Genomic DNA, 18,251 nt, shown 5'->3' on the forward strand with positions numbered 1-18,251 from the left:
AATTGCTCTTCTGTTGATGTATTGAGAGCCTTAACTTTGTCACATGATCTATGACCTATTTTGTGTGTGCCTTTGCACGTGCTTTTGAATGCAAGTAAACTAGCCAATCGCCCAGATAGTTCAAGATACGAATACCCCACAGCTTGAGTGGAGCCAGTGCTGCATCCATGCAATTTGAAAAAGTATGTAGCGTCAGCAAGAGGCCAAATGGCAGCACACAAAATTCGTATGGGTTGCCTTGAAAGGCGAAGCGCAGATATTTCCTGTGTGCGGGATGGATCGGGACGTGAAAGTAGGCATCTTGCCGTGGCCTTGTGGGACCTTTCAAGGCTCACATCAATCGTCGCTCCAAAAGTGTGCCCTGGTGTAATGGGGGTGTCCAGTAGTGCCACCTTCTCGGTCTCCACGACCTTGGCTTGTGTCAACCACAAGTGCCAGCGGGAGGCCACCATCGCCGCCAGCGACCTACCTGATGCATGACCTAACTCACCCGTTAGGTCAGTCATCGCCTTAGCTATTGCCTGGAGCTCCCCTGTGTTGGACGGGCATTTGTTGGGTCCCAGCTCTGCCGATGCGTAAGCTCCCCTTGGTGAAGGCTTGGAACAGGTTGCACCAATACCCCCTTGGTGAAGTTGGAACCTTGCACCAATACCGTGACTGTGTCCCCGATAGTAGGGAATGTGCCTAGGCCCGCTTCTTGGGCTCCTGCAGTATGAAGCAGAGACTGCTGCTCTGGAGGCTGAGGGTGCAGATGCTAGGTTGCTCCCGGAGGAGTGGACCAAATCTAGGAAGTCCTGGCATAAAGGGGGGCATGCTGTGGGTGCCCTTTCTGCTGGAGGAAGCGTTTCCCCTTTCCCTCCTGTTATGCTGGCCAGGGAATGTCCGTGGCTGCAGCTGCACGCTGCATTAGTGCCCGGAACCCTTCCCTCTGCGACACGTGTGGCAAGGGTGGTAAGGAGCCCCCTAACGTGGCCTGTCGATGGAGGTGGCTGGGTCTGAAATGTCTGATCTGGATGCGTTGAAGGACAGCTCATCTGGGCTAGGGGTCTAGGCAGGGGTCATGGGGAGCGAGACTGTGGGGGCTGGGGCTGCCCGGTGGTATGGGTATGGGGCAGCCTGCCCTGTGATTTTCATAGGGTCTCTAGCATGTTCTGCTGAGCCCTTACAGTCTCCGCCAGCTCAGCAAAGTGCCACTCAGCCAAGCTTGGGCACCTTCTAGGCAACTGTGACGGGGATAGTCTGTGCCTGCATGGGGAAGGGGAGCGGTGCCTGCGTGGCGACCGCCTGTCCCCTGGTGAGCGTTCCCTTGAGCGGTACCATTTCACCTCCCCTTTGAGGTGTCCGTGCATCTGTGGGAAAGGGGAGGGTGACCCAGTTGTGCAGGAGAGTTCTCTGGTCACTGTAACGTGGGGGTCCTAGAGGAATCTGCTGAGGATAGGGCTGCTCTCTGGTGCTAAGTTCTTCTTGAGAACTTCCTACATGGAGAGCAGTCTAGCTCACCTGCCAGTGCTTTGGCTGCATGGTCTGGCCCTAACCATCTAGCGCAGGACCGGTGCTCGTCCTGCCTGGGCAGCAGGTGCCGATAGTAGCACGGTTGGTGCTGGGCTGTAGACGCTTAGAGCTATTCGCCAGTGCCGACTTAGTTGGTGCCGGGATTGGCGTCGAGGAGAGTACTGTTGGTGCCGAGCCAATCAGTGCCGAGGTCGGTGTCAAGGTGTAGCGCGGTCGGTGCCGGGCTGTAGACGGCCCTGAAGCTATTCACCGGTGCCGAATCAATCAGTGCCGGGACAGCAGCGAAGAGAGCGCTGTTGATGCCGAGTAGCCGGTGCCGAGTCAATCTGTAAATGCTGGACAAGTGTTTTATCTCTACCTATCACTGAACAAACTATATAACTTTTCAATTGCAACGCATTAGCTGAACTGAGTTACGTCTGATCAAAGGAACTATTCCCAATGGGAAAACTGACAACAACAAAGATAATGTTGCAAGCCTTGGAGATCAACAAGCTGATCTCCATTTAAAAAGAACAATTTGTTTATTGTGAGCCTAGCAATACAATGCGTACTGCAAAGTGCTGTCTACATTAGAACTGCGGATCTGGAGAGCTACAGTATTCATCGACACAGATTGACTTCTGTATATGGAAATTGATAAGTATTCAACATGTCTCATATTAAATAATTTATGACTTGAGAAAGTAACTGAAGCAAATGCTATCAAGTTAAGTGGAAACTGTTCTAGGAATATAATATAACTTCCTGTTTTAGTGTGTGTAAGAAATGTATTATGTTTGTTTAAAATGTGCAACTCAAAAGGAGTTGCCTCGTAAATGCAGAGAATTTCATCATTGCCCTATTTGAGTTAATTTGAATATATAATCAACTGAGGTTGATAACATATTATTAGTTTGGTACATCACGTCTAAATTAACACGGTAAAACTAATTTGCTAAATTAGGTACTGTAACGTTAGATTCCTTGCTGAATGGGAAGTTGAATTAATTCTCGTGCATATTGACATGATCGATTACAACAAGAGATGGGTATTGAAAATACTAATGCAAAGTAGACACTTTGTGTGATAAAACATATTCAATATTAGTATATTAACCATGTATGCTAATGATGTTATGGTCGTTGTAATCATTTGACTATGGAATCCATTAACTGCATATTACAATTCATGCATATCTCTAACCAATAGCCTTTCCTTTCTGTAATATTAGATTAGTTTTGCACTTCTTTATCCCTTAAACGATTGTTTTATATTTCTGACACGTGTGGATGTCAATTGTTGTCAAGGGAATCTGAGTTCTACAAGATGTCAGTGAACTATTATGGTATGTTTCAGTTATTAACGGCATCGAGGAGAGCGCTGTCGGTGCCAAACAGTCGGTGCAGAGTGGACCTGTTCCAAGATCGGTGCCGGTGGTAGGCACGGTCGGTGCCGGGCTGTAGGTGGTGCCGAAGATGTTTACACCGGTGCAGAGTCAATCGCAGCCGGGTAGGCGCTGTTTTTCTCAACCTTGCAGTCAGCGGGAAAAACCACGGTCGATGCCGGGGTATGCAGCCATTGAGTCGGCATGGTCACCGAGGGCAAGCGCAGCCGCGCTAGGAAAGCCTGAGGCTTGAGAGAGGAGCTAAGCCCGAGCTGTTTTTTTTTTTTTCTTGGTCGCTGTGACTGATATAAATTGGTGAAGAGGACAATGCCGCGACCACGCGGAGTCTCCTTACAGCACCACAACAGCTCCTTACACGGTATATCAACTACATGAGGCCTCGTGCAGTGAAAAAAAGAGTAATGGCCGCCGCCAATCTCAGAACAGGGGTCGAAACCAGCTCTAGTTAGTAAACTGATGTGAGCATTAGGTGAGAGCACTCTTAGTAAGGTTTGAAAGAGTGATTTTACCGTGGAATTTAATAAATTTGCAAGTAAAACCCAACAAACCAGCCAATTTCGGTACAAGAAAGCAAATGCAATCTGTGACCTGTCTCAGTGAAGTGAGAGAGAAAATGGGGATGTGCTACTATGAGGATGTCCCTCTTCAACAGGAGGTGGGAGGGACTTCCCTCTCACAGCAGGGCAGCTTTTTTATATATGCTCAGTGATTGATGGTCAGAGAGGCTCTTCCCATTCGGTAATGGTTGTCATTCTAATTGAAAGGGAATACAATGCTACGTATATAATTAAAAGTTTCTGCAGCTTCATGGTCCCTGGTACCTTGTCATTTCCTCTGCTGTAATTAGACCGTGTGACCTACAACACAGGACATGATTAGGAATAGTGTTGAAAAGACACGCAAACAACCAAAAGATTTTCATCACAATAAAATGTTACTAATGCTAGGAAGGTTGTTCCAACTCAAATGGTCCACACCTTGGGAGATGTCTCCTCCATGTGTGGTTGAGGATACCAAGTAATGGAAAAAGGGTTCCAGAGCAGGAATGTGCATTCAAGAGAAGAGCTGTGTGGTTCTATGTAGTTCCAGGGTAGGGGTGTGCTTTCAGAAACAGAGCTGTGTGGTTCTGTGTAGTTCCAGGGTAGGGGTGTGCTTCAGAAACAGAGCTCTGTGCTTCTGTGTAGTTCCAGGGTAGGAGTGTGCTTTCAGAAGAAGAGCTGTGCGGTTCTGTGTCGTTCCAGGGTAGGAGTGTGCTTTCAGAAGAAGAGCTGTGTGGTTCTGTGTCGTTTCAGGGTAGGAGTGTGTTTTCAGAAGAAGAGCTGTGTGGTTCTGTGTAGTTTCAGGGTAGGAGTGTGCTTTCAGAAGAAGAGCTGTGTGGTTCTGTGTAGTTTCAGGGTAGGAGTGTGCTTTCAGAAGAAGAGCTGCATGGTTCTTTCCCATTTGCAAAAATGCCCATTTTGACAAACATGGACCTAGTATCATTTTAAATAATTAATGTAAGGGGTAAATCAACCCCTATTGGTCCACTTGACTGGTTATCACAATTTTTTTGTTTAAAATGTAAGTATTGTGATTAACCTGGTACACTACACTCAAGGGTAAATAACTAATAATGATGCACATTCATTACTCTGTCATGTTTGATATACCAGTATTGCACTGAACCTTCTCTGTCTTCATATGTAACTGTGTTCCTGCCAGTATGCCGAAAACATTACCACTGATAGCCATCATGAAGTGAGAGTTATTTAAAGCAGCTTTGAAGTCTGTCTTTCAAATAGGTTTCATTTCTCAATAGTCAGGTTTCATGTTCTACTCACTCCATCGTAATATAATAGTATCTGTTACCATCTCAAGGGTGACTGTTTCAAAATGTAATATATCAACAAAAACAAAACAAGCCTCATCAAAAGAGATTTACAGTGATAAAATATATTTTCTTCTTAATTAAAGGCTTGCTCCATATATGAAGGTGAGCAGTTATTTTTAAATTCACAAATTTAAAACTAAATCGAACAGTAACACACAGTAATCATTATAGTACAAATGAGGCAAAGAATTGAATTTATTCAACCAAGCCTCTCACATTTTGCTTATAGTGTTTAATTTCCCTCATTTATCATTTACTGTGTATTTCTTTCAGGTGCCACTGAGATGGTGTGAATTGCAACAGGATTCACCAGCGGCATATACTAGTTGCCCGAGAAACTATTTTGCTCATCCAAAAACAGGCTATTTCCTACCTATACTCCCTGCCCCCGCTGCTTTCTAACTGATAGTTTGCCCACTCTATCCACTATGACTTTCTTTGCTATGCCAGCCCTTCCCTCTTCTTGCGCTCACAAGATCTCTTACCATCACTGCTCTAACCTTTCCAACCTGATCTTTTTACCTCTACCCCCATCCTCTGCCCCTTTGCCCTGCTCTCTCTCTCTCTCTCTCTGGTGCCTCTGGAACAGCCAATCAGCTTGCAACAAGGCTAACTTCCTCTCTGTCTATGCCACTCATCTCTCTCTCTTGACGCTCTGGCTCTTACAGAAACATAGACTGCTGCCCTAGTTGCTATCTCCTCTCTCTTCTCTCTGGAACTTCTCATTCCACTCTGCTCTCTCCTTTCTCTTCTCTTTGGAACTTCTCAATCCCCTCTGCTCTCTCCTCCCTCTGTGACAGCACTTTTGAGTTTCACACTGTTGAACTGCACTCTCCATGTCATCTGCTTTTGTTGTTCTCAAATGCACCCCTGGTCCCCTTGCTCACTTCCTTGATGAGCTTGACATCTTCCTCTCTTGCTTTCTATCACAACCTCTATTCCTATAATTGTCAGGCAATTTTAACATTCATCTCTCCTTCTCAACTTATTCTGCTGGCTTTCTCCTTGATTATTTCTGTCTCTTACTCATAAAGCTGGCTGCCAACTTGATTTGATTTTCTCCAGAAAATGTTCTTTCTTCCTCTACTATCAACTCTCTCCTTCTCGGACCACTTCTTCATCTCCTTCTCACATCTTTTGTAACATCTCCCCTGCTTCAGCTATCCAGCCCCTTCAGCTCATTCCAAATTGTGCTGCTCGTCTTGTATTCTCCCAACCTCGTTACTCTCACGACACTCCTCTGCTTCGCACCCTCCATTGACTACCTATCTCTGCTCACATTCAATTCAAGACCCTTGCTCTTGCCTACCACTCTCTTCACCACACCCCCTTCCTACCTCCAATCCCTCGTGTCTCCCTACACCCCCTATCACCCTCTCTGCTCCTCTACGGGCTAACTGGTCATGCCTTCTCTCCACTCTCCATCCTCCTGTGCCCGCTCCTTCTCTTTTTTAGCCCCTCTGTGGTGGAATCAGCTACTGGAGAACTTCAAGACTGCCCTGTCTCTCACTGCTTTCTGCTGCCTCCTCAAGACTGCACTTGTAGATCTCTTTATCTACTCCTCCTACTACATACTGCATTTGCTTGACCGAAGCACCACGTTACTGGATCCTCAGCTGATGAACTATTCTTGCACTATTTGCACTACTATTATGTCATTGTAGATATAAATTGTTGTAATCCTGACTTCTTGTGTCTTATTTCCAGTAACACCTGGAACACCTGTAAGTCACCTTGGATAAAGGTGTCGCCAAATAAATAAAATACATAACAATGTATCGCTGTTGTGTACCTATCTGATGTACATTTGGCTGTGTTTTATTTTTCTAAAATATAAATAAAAACAATTATATAAAAATATTCTGAATTTGTTAATATAGTCCCAGGGTGAATGCTATATACTATAATTCAGTTGTATACTTATTATTATATTATTGGTGGTGTTGTATTACGTCGTGTGTGTGTCTTTGACACATAGTTACAATTTGTTAGATATTTTTGTAGTCCTTGGTCATAAATCAGTTTTAAACATTTATTTTTGATTCACACTAGGACTAATTCCCAGCGACAGCGAGCGAGTCTTCCCAGCGACAGCGAGTGGAAGCGACAGCGAGTGGGAGAAGTACAGCGTGGAAAAGTACAGAGCAGTTTCGAAGCAGAAAGGAGAAATTGCATCTTGAATTGCTTTAATCGGAAAACAGAGGACATTGGGGAAACACAGCCGCGTGTGTTTTTCTGATAACAAACAAGCTGAAACTCGGAGCAGCTGATTCAAATTCAGCGCCGTTTTGAGACACGGGCGAGGGGAGGAGCCGACAGCACAGCAGAACAACGCAGTTAAACGAGGCAGTCTTCCCAGCGACAGCGAGTGGGAGAAGTACAGCGTGGAAAAGTACAGAGCAGTTTAGAAGCAGTTTGAAAGCAGGTTGACAGCTGCAGAAGAAACTAAACTTCAAAAAAAAAAAAAAAAAACCCTCAACATGGTCTTCAAGCCAGTAATCTGTGACACCTGCTTGATGTGGGAAATCCGAGAAAACCCAGCGGAGCTAAACCAAGTGTGCGTAAAGTGCCGCGCGATCCAGGATTTGCATAAACTAGTAAGCATGCTAGAAATGGAGCTGGAAGAAGTGAGACAGCAACAAGATCTTGAGGAACTGGCACACCCACAATTCATGGAAGTCTGCATCACCCCTAACAGACTGAAAGCCACCAGGGAGATAGAAGGTCAGAACAGCTGGGTTCAGGTAGGCAGAAGCAGGGAAAAAAAGAAACTTCGTCAAACACAACCACCAGAAATCAAAACAACCAACAGATTTGAGTCACTTCAGAATTTTGATGAGCAGAACCAACAACAAGAGAATGAAAGGAACAACATCCAGGACCCCATTGACAGTGGTGACCAGACAGCAAAAAGAAGGGAGGTCATGATTGTTGGGGACTCCATATTGAGAAACACAGCAAGTTCAGTTCGCAGTTTGGACCCCCTTACTACAACAGTGTGCTGCCTTCCGGGAGCCTCGGTCAAGCACATCACTGAGAACGTGGACAGGCTCCTAGAACGAACAGGAGACAACCCGGTAGTAGTCGTCCACATCGGTACAAACAACATTGGAAGAGACAGACCAAAATCCCTGCAAAACAAATTCAGAGAGCTAGGAAGGAAATTAAAAGAGAAAACCAAAACTGTGGTATTTTCTGGTATACTACCGGCACCTTGCAAAGGACCATATGGACAGCTGGAAATAATAAATCAAAACCAATGGTTGAAGACGTGGTGCACACGGGAAGGCTTCACCTATCTTGATCATTGGACCACTTTCTACAACGAGGACTATCTGTATAGACGGGATGGACTGCATTTAAATAACAAGGGAACTAGTCTACTTGGAGAAAAGATCCTCGAGCAGGTTCGGAAGCATTTAAACTAGAAAGGAAGGGGGGAGAAATCAACAAAAAAAACAGAAGGGAGACCGCATCAAAACAAGAACAACAACTCAGGTAAGACAACCATTAAATGTATTTATCTAAATGCTAGAAGTATCAGAAACAAAATTCTAGAACTTGAAGCTACTGCACTAACAGGTAACTATGATGTGATAGGTGTTACAGAAACGTGGTTGTCTGAGAGTGATGGGGACGAATATAATATTAGTGGGTATACACTGTATAGGAAAGACAGGCAGGACAGAAGAGGAGGAGGGGTAGCGCTATACATAAGAAACAGTCTTGAAGCCCAGGTGTTAAACCTGGACAAAGAAAATAAAACCGAATCAATATGGGTCAGAATAACGGACAAAAATTCAAAAGGCATAATAATAGGAGCATGCTATAGACCGCCAGATTCAGACGGTGAGCACAATAATCTGTTATACAATGACATTAGAAATGTGTGTAGCAAAGGAGAAGCCATACTAATGGGGGATTTCAACTTCCCCCAAATAAAATGGGAAAACCCGGTGGGTAGCGCGAAGGATGAAATAGAAATGGTGGAAATGACAAATGACTGCTTCCTAACACAATTTGTCAAGGCACCGACTAGAGGGGAGGCATGCCTTGATTTAGTCTTTTCAAATAACGAAGACAGAATAACTAAAACAGAGGTCAGAGAACCACTGGCAAACTCAGACCACAACATGGTCTCATTTGAAGTGTTTTTTAAATCCCAAAAAGTAATGACTAAAGCTAAGGTTTACAATTTTAGAAAAGCAAACTATGAAGGCATGAAACAGAGACTAACAGAAGTAGATTGGAGTAAAATAGAGAAAACACCCACAGAAAAAGGATGGCTGTTCTTCAAAAATGTAGTACTAGAGGCGCAAAACAATTATATCCCTAAAGTAGACAAATCTAAATGTAAAACTAAATTGCCAAAATGGTTTAATAGATCAATTAAAAAAAATATTCAGCGAAAAAAGGCACTTTACAGAGCATTAAAAAAGGACCAAAAAGAAAGTACACAGAAAGAGTACACAGAACTGCAAATGCAAGTCAAAAAGGAAGTTAGAAAGGCCAAGAGAGAAATAGAAATGAACATTGCTAAGGGAGCTAAAACCAATTCCAAAATGTTTTTCCAATATTACAACAGCAAGAGAACATTCAAAGAGGAGATTAAATGTTTAAGAGATACAAATGGCAAAATCGTAGATGAAGAAAAAAAAATAGCAAATATGTTAAATGATTACTTTTCACAAGTTTTTACAAAGGAAAGATACTGACAACATGCCCCACATGTCATCCAGTTCCTATCCAGTTTTAAATAACTTTAGCATAACTGAGGCAGAAGTGTTAAAGGGACTAGGAGCTCTTAAAATAAACAAATCCCCTGGGCCGGATGAGATCCTCCCAAAAGTACTCAAAGAAATGAAAGAAGTTATTTACAAAACCGCTAACCAAGATCATGCAGCAGTCTCTTGACACAGGGGTGGTACCGACAGACTGGAAAATTGCAAACGTAATACCGATCCACAAAAAGGGAAACAAAACTGAACCAGGTAACTACAGACCAGTAAGCCTGACTTCTATTATATGCAAACTTATGGAAACTATAATAAGATCCAAAATGGAAAATTACCTATATGGTAACAGGGTACTGGGAGACAGTCAACATGGTTTTAGGAAAGGGAGATCGTGTCTAACTAACTTGCTTGATTTTTTTGAGGATGCAACATCGATAATGGATAATTGCAAAGCATATGACATGGTTTATTTAGATTTCCAGAAAGCTTTTGACAAAGTCCCGCACAAAAGATTAATTCTCAAACTGAACGCAGTTGGGATTCAAGGAAACACATGTACATGGATTAGGGAGTGGTTAACTTGTAGAAAACAGAAAGTACTGATTAGAGGAAAAACCTCAGAATGGAGTGTGGTAACCAGCGGTGTACCACAGGGATCAGTATTAGGTCCTCTGCTATTCCTAATCTACATTAATGATTTAGATTCTGGTATAGTAAGCAAACTTGTTAAATTTGCAGACGACACAAAAGTAGGAGGAGTGGCAAACACTGTTGCAGCAGCAAAGGTCATTCAAAATGATCTAGACAAGATTCAGAACTGGGCAGACACATGACAAATGACATTTAATAGAGAAAAGTGTAAGGTACTGCACGCAGGAAATAAAAATGTGCATTATAAATATCATATGGGAGATAATGAAATTGGAGAAGGAATCTATGAAAAAGACCTAGGAGTTTTTGTTGACTCAGAAATGTCTTCATCTAGGCAATGTGGGGAAGCTATAAAAAAGGCTAACAAGATACTCGGATACATTGTGAAAAGTGTTGAATTTAAATCAAGGGAAGTAATGTTAAAACTGTACAATGCACTTGTAAGACCTCATCTTGAATATTGTGTTCAGTTCTGGTCACCTCGCTATAAAAAAGATATTGCTGCTCTAGAAAGAGTGCAAAGAAGAGCGACCAGAATTATTCCGGGCTTAAAAGGCATGTCATATGCAGACAGGCTAAAAGAATTGAATCTGTTCAGTCTTGAACAAAGAAGACTACGTGGCGACCTAATTCAAGCATTCAAAATTCTAAAAGGTATTGACAGTGTCGACGCAAGGGACTTTTTCAGCCTGAAAAAAGAAACAAGGACCAGGGGTCACAAATGGAGTTTAGAAAAAGGGGCATTCAGAACAGAAAATAGGAGACACTTTTTTACACAGAGAATTGTGAGGGTCTGGAATCAACTCCCCAGTAACGTTGTTGAAGCTGACACCCTGGGATCCTTCAAGAAGCTGCTTGATGAGATTTTGGGATCAATAAGCTACTAACAACCAAACGAGCAAGATGGGCCGAATGGCCTCCTCTCGTTTGTAAACTTTCTTATGTTCTTATGTTCTTATGTTCTTAATTTTCAAAGCCTTTTACTCCAAACCGTAAATTCAAATAGTTTTTCAAAAGGAGAACACCTTGAAGTATTTAGGTTGCTTATTTTGCATTTTGTAATTTTTTTGTTTTGTTATTTAGACATGCACATTGGGTTTTTGCCATGAAAATGTCTTGATAAATCATAACTCACGATGTTTACAGTCAGAAAACTTTAAGTGGTCCCCCACTTGTTTGAGTTCAGGTTTTTGATTGTTTCATCAGTTTATCATTTTAGCTCTTTGCTAGCCAACTTCCCACTAGGGCATACACAGACGCGTGAACAGGTTTATCAATACAAATGAAAGGGAACCATTCAAAGGAAAAATCTTTTAAAAACAAAATGAGATTCATAAGTATGCATACAGTTTGCAGGTGTTGTCCCTCATTTCCATAAAATAAATTGTAAGAGTGACTAATAATTACTATTGAATTGGGTAGAATAAAAGATGTTGTATGCACTTTTTATATGACATGCATGTTCATATCAGATTTACTCCCAGATTGAGTTGGCTCTGTCATGACAGCAGATGATGCATTTTCACAAGTTATTTTTATAGCCCGACTCCAATGTGAAACAAAAAGAAACAGGTGAAAAAATTAATAAAATAATTAAAAAAATATATATATTGCAAGAGGCAGAAACAGAAATAAATGTATTTTGTTGTAAATCACAACTGTTCACTAACACTATTTAATTAATATTAATAATCAACATCTTAATTAAACACACAATTTGGTTGACTCATTGACAGAAGGCCCCAGGAAGCCCTGAGTTATTCTTACAGGGGCACACAACCTACGAGCAGTGAGACCTGGTCACTTAGAACTACACATTTGCTACAGTGTGCCTAATTTGATTAAAAAACATGTAGTGCAATGAATCCTTAGCTTTGAATTGCAAATGCATCAAGCAACAGAACACAGAGTGAAAAGACTAGCTATAATGCCACTGCTGACTGTGTATGCCAGTGCTGACATTTCTGCAGCATTAGACAAGAAGAAATTCATAACATACAACGCACACCAAATGCACCATTGGTATGGCAATTTGAAATCCATTTTTTGTTGTATTAATAATCTGTCTTATAAAACAGCAAACATCACAAATACAAAAGGTTATCCTTAAACACCACAAACAACAAAAAAGCACATATGCCTGACTGTAATCAGTCACACATTCTCACATTTTAGATTGAAGAAAACTGTTTTCCAAGCCAAAAATATTTACAGGTACTGTAAGTGTAATGATTGTCTGATTTTTACTGAAACCCTCTTAACTGCTCTACTCTATACAAGTGATCATTATTATTATTATTATTATTATTATTATTATTATTATTATTATTATTAGTAGTAGTAGTAGTAGTAGTCGTAGTCATCGTAGTATTTACTGTTATCAGAGATAAAGCACCTCACTATGCCAAAGTAAATAACAGCACTATCTTAATGAATTCATTTGACAAACCCTTCTAGGATTTTATACAAAACAAAAAATGCTAAGCAAAACATGCATGATAAAAAGCGTGTGTGAAAAGCTACTCACACAGTGAAATGGTAAAGAAAACACTTCCGTCCACTGGGCCGCTCCAGGAAGTTGTATACATCCCCCTGCATGCTGGTTTTGGTCTGGTAAGGGCAGTGGAAGCGCTTGGGAGAGGAGTACCTGCAGACCTCACTTCCCGAGGAAGGCTGGCTGTTGATCTGACATGCTGGGTCCTTTGTGTCTGCCTGAAAGTTACAGGGAATACCTGATCCATTATTCACCACAGGGTCTGGTTCCAGTGAAACTGAAGAATACTGTGTGTGTACATCTCTTCTCATCTTAAGACTCCGAGAGGACTTAGTGTGCCTGATCGGTTCCATCACTTGTGACCGGGAGGAATCCTGAACTCTGCTGGAACTGCTGCTGCTGACATCAAACATGGGGTAGCTGCTTTTCCCCTCGTTGGTGTAAGACATTGCAAAGCCAATACGCTCCTGATCAATTAAAACTGAAATCCTCTGGAACTGGAACGTGCTGTATGAACCCCAAGAGACACCTCTGACAGGTGATTAGACATCAGGGAATCACCACTTTCCAGTATGTTGCCTCTTACAGCCTGGAGGTAGATCAAAAGAAAAATAAAGGTGAAACATAATGAGGTGTATAGTCAAAGCATTTACAATAGTCTTTTATTAACTCCTATTATTAAATAAATATGATGTCGATTTTATAAAATTAATTAAAACAACTTGAGAACTTACCTTATATGATATAACTTTGTGTGTTCCTCCATTTAAAAAAAAAACTAAGAAGTAATTACTGAACAAAAATTCTCTATTGGAAGAAAATCTTTTTTCTCTATAAAACCAGCCGAATGTTTTTTTTTTTTTTTTTTTTTTTTAATATCATTTTTTTATAGAATCAGGTGATCAGCCTTATCACAGTAATTTTCACTGTAACATTGCAATATTACCATTCTTTGCCATGGTTTTAATATGCTTTGCCATACCATTTTGTAAAATAAATCAAAGTGGTGGTGTGCAGCAATAAGGAATATACAACAAAACAAAATGCTTAAAGTGGCTTGGATACTGTGCTACACAACTATTTAATTATAGAAAGATTCAATTGTGTAAAAACAAAGTTCCCAGTAAAGCTACAACCAACTTACCTACCCACCAACTTAAATTAATTAAAAAGCATTAGAACAATGCTGAAGAATTTCAATAAAATATAATAGAAAGTATTCCATTAAGTGATGTCAGGTGGAATCATATTACCTGCTGCTGTCTACACTTATACATAGCTTTTTTTTTTTTTTTTTTTTTTTTTAATAATTATGGATGATCAAACCAAGCAACAAAAGTTGAAATAGTAAGTAGGCTGGAATTCACACTCGCTCTAAATTCACTCATCCGTCCGTACTTATTAAATCAATGTGACTGGATTTTCAAATGACTTCTTGTAATCTAACTATACACATTGCTCCCTTTCCACTGAGTGTAGCTATCTTTTCAACACGTGGTGCTGGGTTATAGCCCTCTGTTTAAGCCACAGTGAAAGGCCTTGGCCTTTGCAACAATAATTCTATTTTCATCTGCCACTAGGGCTGACTGCAAAGCTACAGGAATCCAGTTCTGTTGGTTTCCATCAGCAGATCGAGATTAAAAGGAATTCAATTAGGTCTTTGTCAGTCCTATTTAGGTTGCAGACTGGTAGAACTTAATCTCTCCAACTCATTGATGGTGGAAATTGTCGAATCCATGCTAAGGATGAGAGACACAGGTTTAAAATCTGTGAATACAGAATCACTTAAAATGTGTAGACAGAACAGAGGCCTGTGAATTAATTATATTTTCAGTAAGATATTGGAGTTTGGTGAATTATAAATTCCATTTATACAAAAGGATAATTAAACAGGTGATCCTTTGGCTTTGTGTAACATCTGGTTGCAGTCTGGACTGTATAACACTCAGATTGACATTGTAATGAGATGAGATTCAGTTTTACAGAATGGTTTCATGGTGCAGTTAGGAATTACATTGGTCCAACCTTTTAAAGAGCACCTTGGTATAGCTCTGAAATATGTTTCTTAACTAACATATTCTTGTTGTTTACAATCACTTGACATTATTTTCTGTCTCAGTCAGCACATCATGTTGAGTTTTATAAAGCACCCCTGTTGCCTCAAAGGGTCTCTGAAACACTTTAAGTATAGCTGGCACACAGGAGTGTGTCCATTAACCTGTCCCCATGAAGTGAATGTTGAACAAATGTGGTATTTCTTACTCATGTATTTTTACATTCACTAGGTTGTATGGAGACTGGTTACAAGTTACACTCTGCAGTATCATCTGTACTCAGAGAGAGGACATGTTTACACACAGTGAAATGAATTCATTAGTTCAGATAGCTGTAACATTGCATATCCATAACCTTTAAAGAATATCTTTAACTGGCTCAGGGATGATGTTGTAATAAAAGCTCTTTGAAACCAAACCTTTTGTGTTCAGAGGTAAATTAGCCTATTCTTTCCCTCAACACCTCTTTTATACAGCTTGCCCGTAGTGATGACAGCTTCATTTAAGCATATAGTATTTCTGTTTTCTATTAAGTTTCCAGGACACCCTACAAATTATATATTCATCCTTGTGGGGATTCCTTATTCATAAATAAAGAATGCTCTAACCAAGTCTCATCACAACTGGACAAGCAGCTCCCTGTGTAAGAGTGTGACAGACACCAACGCACACCCTTCTGCCTCAACTAAATCCCATCCTCAGTGCAGGTGCTTAGTAAAGCAAGGTGAAAGCATAGGTAGGTATGGTAGAGCGTGGTAATGTATAATAATACAAACTTGCAAAAATACTGTATATATTTAACATTATAAACATGCACTATTTAGGGAAACATAACCCAATAATACTATTATATTAATAATATGATTATTGTTAAATATAAATGACCTATTCAAAGGACATGCCTGCATAGGGTTACTACTACTACGACTAATAAAAATAATATAATAATAATAATAATAATAATAATAAATAATAATAATAATAATAATAATAATAATGTGTATAATACATAGTACATTATTATAAATATTATGTACATAAAATGCTTGTATAATGTAAACATGAACAATGGTTGTATTGAACAAACAAACATACATACATATCAGTGGTGTTTGCTGTTGCTCTGCCCAACCTACATTTTCGCTTTAGTGTTGCGTATTTACACTTCTGCTATTTAAAAATATACATACTGAAGAAACTATTATCTGCATTTTTAAAGAAACTTTTGCAACTACACACTCTAAAAACTGCATCAAACAACATTTAGTCAAACCGTTAAATAATACTGTATGCGAGAAAAGTGTCGGAACTGTAAAACACAATTCCACTCTTTGGTGCCTTTTTTCAAGAATTAAATATATTGAGAATATAAGTAAATACATTATTAATGCATTACTAATTGTATTAAAACGATAATCATAAAGCTTTACCTTGGTCGTTAACGCATCCTTGGAAACAGGTGTGTTTAATCGCCGTTGGTGGCAAAGTCTTCTCCGTTTTGAATTAGAAGTTCAGTACCGTGGAGAGCGAAACAGACACGTAATCACAGACAGCTTGCACGCTCTCTTTGTCTCCCCCTGTCTCTCGTTCTGCACTCACACCGGTTGGCAAAACGTTGCTAGGCGCCGCAGCAAACTTGTGAACAGATCGTGTCATCCCTTGTTTCCTATACCTCATCCATTTGTTTACTGTGACCAAAAAAAAAAAAAAAAAAAAAGAAAAGAAAAACAACATGTAGAAACTAGTCCATTACATCCCACAACACTGATGTAATAGATCAAAAAAACAAAAAATAGACAAGTTAGAAAAAGTGGTCTGTCTTATACAAAATCTCTATATCTCGCCTTGGACAAAGGCATCTGGCAAATAAACAAATAATAAAGACAGTATTAACTGTACATATGGCCAAGTTATACATCTTTTTTTTTTTTTCTATTCAATCGATAATAATTGTTATTAGCAAGAATACTTTTCAGGCAAGAACATTAGTGAATTAAAAATCAAGTTAGATCCAGCGTAGCAATTTATAATCGTATTGAGAACAGTCACAGGTGAATGAAGATCGCATTAGAGAAAGTAAAACCAAATGAGAAAGTGAGAAGGAGAAAGAGGCTGCAAAGAAACGGACGTTTCTAAACGTGAACACAAGACTTGGACCCCATTCACAGAACTTAAGGGATGTTCTTTGAAGACTGTCATAAACATTCTCGTATGTTAAACGGTGCTTTGGAAAATAAACTCCTAACCATCTAAAAGGGTTTCTTGAACAACGAACTGTTTCAGTAATCAAAATAATACAGCGAAGCGCGAGAACTGCCAGTGACTAGTGCACGTGTTTTCAGGGTGTTGGCGCAGCAAAAGTAAATCAGCCAAAACCACCATTCCACATTTAATTTGCAGTTCCCAACACTTACGTAAAATGTAGAAAAAAAGGTAAATACCAGTCATACAGAAAGAGAAATAAGTCGCCAAAGAAAGGTAAAAATCCATGTCCATGTCCTCCTTTCTTTTTTTGCATATTTTTGCGGACTCCAGGCACTTTTATCCAAGCATATGTATATTACAGGACATCCGAGTTTAATAACAATTAGCGTATCTTGTAAACATGGACATATACTGGGGAACGCATTTATTTGACCTGTGTATCATGTATATTTAACGATGTATTGATATTTTAAAATTGACTAGCCGCACGCATCGCAGGCAAAATAAATAAATAAATAAATATAATAATTGAAGACCCCAGGCACTTTTATCCACGCATATGTATATTACAGGACATCCGATTTTTATAACAATTAACTTGTTTTGTCAACATGGAAATATACTAGGAAACGCAATTATTGTGACGTCTATGTAATTTATATTAAATTATTTATTTCTGCTTTTTTTCAACTTAGATTTTATTTGTTTTCAAGACGACAGACAAAAAAAAAAAAAAAAAAAAACACAATGTAAAAAAAAATACACCACATTAGCTTTTGATATACAATAAGTACTTAAAATCCCGTAGCAGTCTTCACCAATGGTATATTAAACAGAAATAAAATTAAAATAACACAAACAGGGTTGGTCAGTGTATCCCATTCATTTTAAGCTTATAAACCATTTATCTCCCAATAAAGGCAATCTCAGAGGATGTCATAATCATGTATACAGTAGGCATGAATTAATTATAGTTCTAGGATAGCAGTAAGTGGTGGCTATCCCTCTTTAAATCTGTCCAATTGCAATCTCAACAAGTATGTTATTTTTACCATAACAAATACATCTTGTACTTTGCTTAACTATTCTCCATATGTTGGGGTTCCTTTTTAAGCAGGCTTGAGGTTTTTTTTTTTTTTTTTGCAGTTGCGAATAAAATTTTGATCAAGTATATGTGACTTCTACCCTTCACAATCTCAGGCATTACTCCCAGTATTGCTATCTGGGGCTCCTAGGGAGGATTATTCTGAAAATCTTATTTATGGTCTGGAAAATAGATTCCCAAAATCTATCCAGTTTGGGGCAGGTCCATAACATATGGAGATGGTTACCCACCTCTCA

General features: G+C 39.9%; 1 protein-coding gene across 1 annotated transcript in view; it reads right to left on the reverse strand.

Moving 5' to 3' along the window:
• The window catches only part of kcnq1.2 (potassium voltage-gated channel, KQT-like subfamily, member 1.2), a 514,204-nt gene extending 501,194 nt beyond the window's left edge, over window positions 1–13,010 (reverse strand). The window contains exon 1 of the mRNA XM_041255488.1: window positions 12,685–13,010. Within this exon, the coding sequence (XP_041111422.1) occupies window positions 12,685–13,004 (320 nt within the window). The 5' untranslated portion in view covers window positions 13,005–13,010. The remainder of the gene's footprint in view (window positions 1–12,684) is intronic.
• Window positions 13,011–18,251: the final 5,241 nt, after the last annotated feature.

The sequence above is a fragment of the Polyodon spathula genome, chromosome 7, assembly GCF_017654505.1.
Source record: "Polyodon spathula isolate WHYD16114869_AA chromosome 7, ASM1765450v1, whole genome shotgun sequence".
Classification (NCBI taxonomy): Eukaryota; Metazoa; Chordata; class Actinopteri; order Acipenseriformes; family Polyodontidae; genus Polyodon; species Polyodon spathula.